Source organism: Trachymyrmex septentrionalis, unplaced genomic scaffold (genome assembly GCF_001594115.1).
Source record: "Trachymyrmex septentrionalis isolate Tsep2-gDNA-1 unplaced genomic scaffold, Tsep1.0 scaffold121, whole genome shotgun sequence".
NCBI classification, from domain to species: domain Eukaryota; kingdom Metazoa; phylum Arthropoda; class Insecta; order Hymenoptera; family Formicidae; genus Trachymyrmex; species Trachymyrmex septentrionalis.
In genome coordinates, this window is record NW_017304341.1 from 63,837 (window position 1) to 74,653 (window position 10,817).

The window sequence follows — 10,817 nt, forward strand, 5'->3', positions numbered from 1 at the left end:
CAGATTTTTTATTCATGAAGATATTCACGGACTAATTGGCTCGCCTCAACATATGCTTGATTAAGACACGTTCGTGCTGGAAATTCGGCGGACCGGCAGAAAGAGAAGATCGCGCTCACTTAACTTCATACGATCGTAGCGGATCGTGATTTCGATTATACCGGTTCCGCGCCGTTCTTTTCTATTCAGAAAGTCCATGAACCTGATCAGGCGCAGGTGCAAGTAGAACAAGAAAGCGGACAGGTATGCGTACACCATCGACCTGCCCAGCTTACAAACCGCCATAAAGCGATGATTGTGAATCACTACTGTCATCCGTCTGTCACGGTGTTGGTACCGTCCAACGATTAACGCACGACACGATGCCTTCCGTTTACATCCTTCCCTTTCAGCGTTTTCTAAATTACAGTACGCGAGTAACTGCCTTGGTTTTTTCAAGAAATCATGACCGTATTATCGAGATAAGTAAGAGACCAAGATATGAAGAAAATTGAATTTTTCCATTTCGAGATTGAATGCTTCAAACAATTTAATAGCGATTTCTTTAGGTCAGGCTTAAGAGTATAAGAGTATAAGCTTCAGAGCAATATATTCTTATATATAGAACACGCAAAAAAATATCTTGCTGCTCCAGCTAGAATATATGCTGTTTTTTTCGTATCTGATAGAAAATTATATATCATACGTATAGAATTTACAGCACAAATCTCTGTCATGTGTATGATAAGATGCATATCCAATATCATAGTACTTGCTAGAAATTTGTATATTTTAGCTAATTTTTCGTACTTAGATAATTTTCGCTATAACTGCAAGATCACTTTTTTTTTAAGTGAAGCTCTGCAATTTTCCGTCTTAAATATTTTTTAAACTGTGATGGCTTATTATTTATAAGAAATAATAGATATTCGATTTATCATTAATATTAATTAATTTATATTAATAACTTCATAATCAATGTTATAACTATTAGTAAATATATAAATTAATAATCAATTAATTTATGTTAATAACAGATACAAATCAATGGTGCACTGTTTAGAAATTAACGACTGCATCACTGCTATAAGATTTATGTGACCTAATTTATGACCATGTATGCGTAAACGTGAACATTTGGTTTCCGTAATTACCTCATAATGGAAATTGTTGCAATTGGTATATGACGAGGTCTAATTTTAATACAGTTATCTCTAAATATACTGCAGTTTCCGCGTAACTCTTTATTTTCTTCTTGTGCTATAATAAAACATGATATCTTGTTAGCACGCAAATGCATCTGAGATTTGTTTACGAATTTACAATTATTGTTTTTACATTACTTTAATTGCAATAAAAACGATAATTGTACGTCTACTCAATCATTCACACGAGATTCGTGTCACGGAATCAAATGTAAAATGTACCCGATATTAACATAGATATTAAGTTAATGATGAAGCAATGTGTTTAGAGTTGCGTGTCAAATTGGGGAAAGCATGAAAGGATACGATAAGTGCACTGTGCTGCAAGTAAAATTGTATTTAGAACGATCTCCTGGCGGAAGTGAAGACATTGGTCTCGGTACGCAGATTCGCATAATTATCCTCCTGCAATTCTGCCAAATCAGAATACAAAATTGCCCGAGGGAGTCGGCCGGCTCGTCGTCCTACCTTTTGCGAGCTCATATTCGATTCCCCTCGACAAATGTTTCTTTGGCTAACAGTACACGCATTTTCAGTCACGTTTTTTTGTCAGCATATTTTCAAGCATTATTAACATACGTGCTTGTCGTACAACGATTCATATTCCACGCGAAATAAATTAAATCAGCGTATTGTAACTTACTTTTAATGGAAAGATTATTTTATAGAATATTATATAATAGATTATTTTATAGATTGGATCAATCAATCGCACTGCGAACGTTATAAAATAAAATTAAGACATTCTAATCTTAAGTTTATGACTTGCCCAGTCATAAATAAAAAATTTCTTTTCACTGATTTTTAATTTATAAATTAGCTTAGATCTTATTACGTAGTATGTGCTAAATCATAAAATCACAAAAGGACAAGCCGTAATTTAGAATATCTTAATATTATGTTACAATGTTTGCAGTGCGATTAATGTTAATTCTTTCAATATATTTTACAAAATAATCTTTTTATTAATCAAAAAGCTTGCTAGAATTTATCTTTATCTTGTACTAGCTTAGCCTGCGAAGAAATAAACCGTATAAGAAAAAGGAAAAAGAAAAATGTGAAAGGTTCATTTTTTTCTCAAACGTTCTCTCGACTTCAATACGGTGAACTTTAAGGAGGTAGAATTCGGAAAGCTTTTCTCAAGGAAGTTCCTCCACGAGATTCTACGGAATTTCAAGAGTTGTAAATTGTGTTCGATTGGTATTATGTAAAAGATTGTGACAATCGGCGACATTCGTGGAATTTTTAATACTGCTTCACATTTTTATATCTACATGGAAAGAGCAATTTTGCTAAAGTATCTAAAAATTTAGTAGCTAGATACAGGTCAGAAAATAATTGTTTAGATTAAAATAATTATGTAGGATGCATAATAAGCAATACTGCAAAAAGTTTTGATATTCTAGCAATTAGCAGCTTAAACATTCTACATAATTATTTGATAGTCCAACAAAATTATTTTCACACATATAACTTTTTAGATACTTTAGCAAAAACGTTCTTTCCGTAATTTTATTTTATAATGCTCGCTACGCGATTAAACGGAATGAAGAATGCGATGACAAGAGAGTGCACATAAAAAAAAAGGGAGGTGTACTCGCGTTATTGATTGTAACTCCAGAAAGACCGAAATATATCCAGCAAAAGTATTTGTTGGGGCGTAGAAAGAAAGGAGTCGAGATGACGGAGAAAGATGGTGAATTATTACTTTTTGTCACGATAATGTGTTGCACGATTCTGTTAAAACTTTAATGGAATCTCCATTATAAGAACTACAAGACAGTTTCGAAACGTGTACGTGCAAGGTCTTGAAAAGGGCACGATGTAAATCACCGTTCCGTCATTGCAACGCAACCGAAAAGTCTTCAAAGTTGTGACACATTGTATTCATGCAATGCTGTACTTAATACGCAAATTGAAAAAGTTTCATTCAAGCAGCCATATTTGTATCTCAGTGTGAAGTTTACCAAGAAGATAATTGCTTCTTCATGTTTTATTATTAATCGCATCGCTCTCATATTTTAATTCTTATATTTACACTTACTTTTTTATATCTATATATAGGTTTTGTTTGCTTCTGTTATATTAGAGTGTACGAAGTGAAGCACCGTTGGTTGACAGCAGTGCGTTGCCTCTGGAACACAGATCCGTCTATGGAGCTCCAGCTCAATATGGCCCACCAGTAGCTCACGAGGAAAATTGGCCACTGGCGTCGCCTGATACTCCACAGATCAAGCATCTGCAGGTGCAATGCGAGAAAACGCACATGCGAGTAAATATCGAGTTCGATCGGCCGTTCTACGGTATGATCTTTAGTAAGGGCTTCTACTCGGATCCGCACTGCGTTCATTTGAAGCCCGGTACCGGCCACTTGAGCGCAACCTTCGAGATCTTCCTCAATTCATGCGGCATGAGCTCGTCGGCGAATCACAACGTCGCTGCTTATGGCGCCCCGACGCCATCCGGTAGCTACGTGGAGAATACTATTATCGTGCAATACGATCCGTACGTGCAGGAAGTGTGGGATCAAGCGAGGAAGCTGCGTTGTACTTGGTACGACTTTTACGAGAAGGCGGTCACCTTCAGGCCATTCCAGGTTGACATGCTACACGCCGTCACCGCCAACTTCCTCGGCGACAACCTGCAGTGTTGGATGCAGATACAAGTCGGTAAAGGTCCTTGGGCCAGCGAGGTGTCCGGCATCGTCAAAATCGGTCAGACCATGACGATGGTACTGGCTATCAAGGATGACGAGAACAAGTTCGACATGCTGGTGAGAAATTGCGTCGCTCACGATGGCAAGAGGGCACCGATTCAATTGGTCGATCAGTACGGTTGCGTAGTCAGGCCGAAGATCATGTCCAGGTGAGTCCTAATATTACAATGATATATTATATCTCTGACGATCGTTTATATATTCTTCAAAGGAGAAGAATACGAAGTTACATTTCTTCCGCAGGTTCCAGAAGATCAAGAACTTCGGCCCGAGTGCGTCAGTTGTTAGCTTCGCCTATTTCCAAGCCTTTAAATTCCCCGACAGCATGAACGTCCATTTCCAGTGCGTAATTCAAGTCTGCCGGTACAATTGCCCCGAGCCCAAGTGTGGACATCCTGGTCTTGAGTACGACACACCTGCCGGCGGCATTACTCACGGATATGGCACACCGGTCTCGCAAGGTCTTTCTTCGGAGTACGGTACCCCTGTGCCCGAATACGTCGTACCACCGGCACCATATCCTGATCCGCGACATCCCAGCGGACCGACCGGATCGTACAGGTGAGAAAGCGGATGAGCATTAACGTGTAGTTATTGAAGAAAGTTTTTCTACGAAGCGGTCAATTAAAATCTCGCAAAAAAAAAAAAAAGAAATCAGTTGGATCTATTAAGATTTCTTTTGATGGAAATTACATTCCTCTAAAGAGGATATCTTATTTTATTTGAAGATATATAATTTAAAGTATTCTCAGAATTTTCTTCATAACTTCCATCTTTTATTGAAATATTTTCTGAATATCTTCTGCGAGAGTACTGAAAATAATACGTTCATTATAAGGAACAATATAGATACGAATCGTTAAAAATGTATGATTCAATATATTCTTAGGATTTTCTTTGACTTCCATGCATATTTCACTAGATATTTTCTGAATGTCTTCTACGAGAGTATAGATTCAGAGAATGTGTTTATTAAATGGTATAGTAAGACTATGAATTGTTCTAAAGCACAAAATATAAATTAATTTTTGTTTCTAGTGAACTGAATCCGGACGTCGTTCCGGCACCGCAAGCACAGACCTCGTCCTCTTCACCCAGCTCGACGCCGGGTGACGCTACGGCGAGTAGCTCACCCCAAAGTCCCCAAGATAATATCCATCTCCCTCCGCCTCCTCTGCCCGGCCATCGAGCGCCATATCAAACTGTATCAAAGCGAAAAGGAACCGTTGGCACAGACGAGCTTGAAGGTAATCTAGTCGTCCTTGGAGGTCGGCCAAGGTCGGTTGAAGGTTTTCCGGCTGAGCTCAGAGGCGCTAGGAGGCGAAGGCATGACGAGCCGCACGAAGATGATGAAAGCGTAAGTGTTTTAAACTCTATTTCCTACACTAATATGTAATAATAAAAGCGATTCAAGGACGTGAAGAGTTCATTTTAAAAATAGCATTTACGTGAGTGAATTAATAAGATTTGAAAGATGCTTTAAAAAAATATACGCAACACCGATTGCTTTCCAAGACAAGAGACATTTGCCAAGTTATTAATGTGAACTGTCATCTTTCTTTTTCAATTTATGCAATGTAGCTCGCAAATACATTATCAATGACGCGTTTTGCGGTACCGTTCGGTATCCTACTATGACGCGAATTCTTCTGCATTACAACGGTTACCCTCGATTTTCAGAACATCTATCACACGGTGACCCTATTCTCCACCCATGTGTACAAACGAGCGGCACAGGAGATGACGGATGTGAACACTTCGAGGGTCATCCAAGTGGTCGCACCGGGCGACGTCAACTTTGCGCTGGGTACAACAAACTCTAGCAATGATACCACCGTGGTCATACAGAACGCTGCATCTACCGATCCAGAGACGATTTGCATGAGCCTACCGGGTTTCGTGGGCGGTCTGGTGATGCTGTTGCTGGTCGTTGTGGTGGCTTCTCTCGTCGCAGCCTTCCTCTTCGTCAGGGTGCGCGCCGTGGACCGCAAGAACGCTGCGATAGGCGGGAACGGCTTCGTCCATCCGGCGTACGCAACTGAGAATTGTAGCATGCCGAACCCGGAGTTCGTGAAAGTCGCCAACTGAAGAGGCATATACGGTGCGCAAAATCAAAAAAACTTGCCGCAGAAGAGAAAGAAGAGATCCCCCTCCGGAGGATCGTCGACCTCGACGACGGGCAATGCTTCGGGACCAGCTATTTCATCCGAAACGGAACTAAAGACACGTGACCAAACGTCGGAGATTCTCCTCGTCGAAAGTTGCAACCGCGTTTCTCTTCTCTCTCTTTCTCCTTTTCCATCTAGGTAGCCGATAGCTTCGCGTCTAATCTAGTCGCGTCAATCCGCTTCTCGTCGAATCGAGGGAGACAATAACTAGATCGGTATTGAGAGGGTATGAATTCGATTGAATGAGGAAGACGAGAGGGATCTTCGAGTAGAGTATGTAAATAAGAGACCCGGAAGCACGGGCGATTTGACGAGGAAATAGCGGAATGGAGAGGAGAGGAAGGTAAACGGGAAAGAGGAGCCACTGATGCGTGTTCTACCGATCGTTCGCGGTCGGAATCAGCTTTTTTACCAATCATCGCGATCGATGGAGCGCGCGTCACATGAATATCGCTTCGTGATCACCGCGGCGTCACCGAGTAGCATCAACGTAATTTCTACGTCTCGACGATTACTCGACGGTCTGCCCGACGGCAGCTCGGTATCAGGGAACGAGAGATCGATCGCGCAATCGCCAGAGTAGTCTCTAAGGAGGGCATTGTAAATAAGTCGCGCAGATAGTCAGACGGCCCTTCAGGACCCGCTTTCAGGTCTCGCGTCTCTCCGATCACCGTGTGTACACGCTATTATTTATCACACGCATCGTATACTTCAACGAGTGTTTCTTCTTATCGCCTTTGTTGTACCTCATCGTATTTTTTGTTGTGCCCCGTGCTGGCGACTTCCGCGGAGAACTGCGCACGAGCTCGCGTCGCGACGCTCGACGTCATACGCCGACGTCGACGACGGTGCTCGGTGGTATCGTTATTTCGCGTTCTTAAATCTCAAGCAGTTCACCGAGCGCTCCCGGGAAACATGTTTGTCTCGAAATTGGGCTGCAGAATCATCGAAACACAACGCTCGTCCTCTGAAAGTTTAATTTAGGGCGGAGAATCGTCGCCTCTAGAACGAGGAACGCTCGCTAAGCTGTTTAAGATACAATGAGAAGACTCTATTTATTATCTCCCTCTCTATCCTTTTTCTAACTCTACACTCTGATCGATCTAACTTAATTTATTGATCAAAATTATACGACATTATCCTTTCGTTACTTTACTTCGCTTAGTACTTAAGATATTCGTCGAGGAATATTCCCGGAATTTGGGAATATGTTTTACGTATGTGTTTTAAGCACACACACATACACATACAACACATACATAAATATATAAATACATTTATACATACTGACATACATATAAATACATTCATACATACTGACATATACACGACACGTAAAACATAAGATCACACATACAATGCGCGAAATGTGTTGTATATGTTATTATACTAGCGCGAAAAAAAATGTATCCACAAAACATTCGTTACAATTAATTGTTTGAGAATTATTTTAATTACATGATCATTTTTATTTATATAAATCTACGCGTTCCTTTTTTTAATTTATTATTAATTATTCCCATTATTCCTATAGATTAAAAAAAAAAACAATGTAGCTAAAGAAATTAGTACTAGAATGCTTTGTATTTCTTTCTTCAATCACAAAACTCAAAATATTCAACACAATTTTTAGATGTTTTTTAAATTTTATACTATCAGTTAAGGACTGAAAAAGATTTGTATTTGATCACTATCATAATTTTGTGTTCCTTCGCGAATCTTTTTACTTTTTAATACTTCTCAATCATACAGACTTTTGGATTCCAATTTTTTAGGTAATTTTTCTTGAAATCCGCATCTGTATAAAATAGATAATTATTGCATCTTATCAAGGATAAAATATAACGCGAATTAATTATTAACATAAAAAAAATTTGTAACATTGAGTTTAATATCTTTGTTTTCACTCACCGTCTTTACAATTTTTAACTGCAAAGCTAAAAATTGAAAAGTATGTTGTAATCAATTTTTTTCATTTATTCATTAATTTTTTCAAAAACATATTTTTTAAATCAGAAAAAATAATTTCACTTTTTGTTTAGTTACTTTTTTTCAATTTAAATCCATAGCAAAAGAGAAAAAGTCTTTTTTAATTAAAAATATCACTGCAAATATTATTTTTTTTTCATTAGGAATATTTAGAAAGAATTTAAAAAGTTTTAATATGTTCCTAAAAAGAGATTAAATTCTTATAAATGATCATTTACTTGTATAAAAGTTATTTGCAATGGACCATAAACATAACATAAACATCTGCCTCGTAAATTACGTAGCAGATTTAAATAATTAGGCAAGTACCAATTTTACACGCTGAATAAATCTTGCAAATACAATATTACGGTAGATAGAATTATTTCGCTACCTCATAAATTATATAAACACTGCGATTTACGCAAGCAACTATCTCTTTAGTTATTTTTATTGCTATGCTCGCTAATTCACGAGAGAGATAGCATTTTTCGCACGATGCTTTTCGCATTGCATAAAATATCTTGTAATATTGCAGAACCGCCGGCGCATATTCAGACAAAGACTCTCCTAAATCTCGTGAGTAATTTTATTCGCGAATGGGGGGGAGAAAGAACATGTGAAACACGATCCCATTTAAAAATCTGCAAATTCTGCGACAGTATTATCAACGATGAAACTCGGCACTGCGCGATATAAAATACGAGTTATTAACATAATACTCTAACGAGAAAGATTTAATAGTTTTGTATATCCTCCTCAAAAGCAAGAATGATACTCATTTCATTACAATTTATTTTAGAAAAAAATATTGTTGCGGCGAAACCAAATACTGACTGTCAAAGAAATGATTTCTGTTACATGTAATTTCCAATTGAACTACACATTTTGCAGGTAGATTTACTTTGCAATCGCATTGACTTATTTATTATTTTTTCGTAGGACATTAAAGTTGAATATTCTGTCGTTTTCACTGATGTTGAACACAAAGTTTATTATTCCAGCAAGAGTGCTCCGCAAAAAATGAACTTTATAGAAATTCACAATTGTAACGATACAGAGTGATTGTGAGAGTATGATTAATTACAAATAGTCAAGATGACGCACATAATTTTAAAGAATCGTTACAAGAATCACATTACTATCCAGATGAAGATAAACCCGAGTACTTCGATAAAAGCATGCGACAACCGTTAACGTAATGTCCCAGACACTTTAAGAGAAGTCGATTCGAAAAGAATCGGACGCCCGATAGGATCTAACATCGAAACTATACGCTTGACGGAATCATCGCTGAAGATCTATCGGAAGCGGATGGAAGCAGTCGTTCGTTCACTTTGGCGCGGAAAAACAGAAACGTCGGCAGGTGGAGCACGTAGTGACGATGGTACAAGAAATACCGACAAGGTGGCAGAAAGAATACGCGAGAAACGTGACAATAATCCGCATCAGCCCGAAGTCGGCGAGGTCGAAGATAAGAACCAGCAAGATCGCTACTCGGCTCAACGTGATGTGCAAGAAGAAACGAACAGATCGTAGATCGCGGCTAGAAAAGAAGAAGAAGCAGAGATACAGAGAACGCGATGACAGAGGAGGATGAGGAGAAGGAGAAAAGTGCACAGAAATCCCGGAAAGAATCCTTATCAACATCGTCGCGGGGAAGAACGCGAGACGCGATCGCCGGATAACAGTGTAGAAAAGATCAATCGATTGGATCGAGTCGAAGAGAAGAACGTTACGATAGAGATATCGAGGAAACCGGCCAAAAGACTTGAGCGAGATGAACATGATCGCTTCGATCGACAGGAAAACGAGGAAAACCTAGTTGCTCGTGGAGATAGAAAGGAAGAGGAGGGAGATAGAGCGGCAGGGAGATGAGGCAGATACGGCGTTTCTAAGTAAGAATAAGGGGCCAGGAAGTAAGAAAACTGCGTTGGCTGGTGACGCAGAAAAGGGACACTTCTCCCTTAATGAAGAAGGAAAACTTCCGACGACGGAAAGCGCAAAAGTGCGTCAACCGATGGTGAAAACGATCTTGGAGAGGCGAGAAAACGGACAGTTAGTAAGTGTACAATCTGCTAAGAGACAAAAGATTATGAAAAAAAATTGTTATATCATTTCGTAGTTCAAAAATAAAGTTTTTGATACGTTTGATACGCTTTACAATTAGAGTTAATTGAGATCACTTCCAGCACTTGCCTCTGCTATTGCGTTATCATTGCATATCGCGGAACAATGCGATCGATTCTCGTTACCAGACTTTGATTATATGAAGATTCCTGTTTCAAATAGACCCTTCAAATCCGATCGAATACCAAATTATCGAACGCGCACTTTGTGGAACTCGGCTTAAATCAATTGCCAAAATTATGAGAAAGATCGTGCGATATGAAACTAGATCGGTGAAGCCCGGCCTAAAATGATATTTACATGCGAAAAATCATATAGGTGCAACGATCGGTGAAGCCGGCCCTAGATTGATAGGTGATAGGTGATATCTAGATATGAAAAATGATACAAATATAAAATATACGAATGTTCATGCTTCCCATACAGCAGAAACGTACAATAACATTGCTGCAACGTTTGCAATGTTATTGTAATATTACTGGAACATTGTAATATTATTACAATGTTGCTGACATAATCTGTGTTGTATAGGTTCATATAATGACAAGCTTGTTATTTGCTTACCGTGGGAAAGTTTATATTTGTTGCAGTCTGTATACATACACACACGCACATATATATATATATATATATATATATATATATATATAT

The 10,817-nt window shown here is 38.7% G+C and overlaps 1 protein-coding gene and 1 pseudogene across 9 annotated transcripts in view; both read left to right on the plus strand.

Annotated features, from left to right (window-relative positions):
• Positions 1–7,481, plus strand: part of LOC108755071 — a 53,602-nt gene extending 46,121 nt beyond the window's left edge. For all 9 annotated transcript variants that reach the window (XM_018497889.1, XM_018497844.1, XM_018497834.1 and 6 more), the window contains exons 3-6: positions 3,274–4,049; positions 4,144–4,461; positions 4,939–5,257; positions 5,581–7,481. In XM_018497889.1, the coding sequence (XP_018353391.1) occupies positions 3,274–4,049; positions 4,144–4,461; positions 4,939–5,257; positions 5,581–5,988 (1,821 nt within the window). In that variant the 3' untranslated portion in view covers positions 5,989–7,481. The remainder of the gene's footprint in view (positions 1–3,273; positions 4,050–4,143; positions 4,462–4,938; positions 5,258–5,580) is intronic.
• Positions 7,482–8,287: 806 nt separating this feature from the next.
• Positions 8,288–10,118, plus strand: LOC108754799 (annotated as a pseudogene).
• Positions 10,119–10,817: the final 699 nt, after the last annotated feature.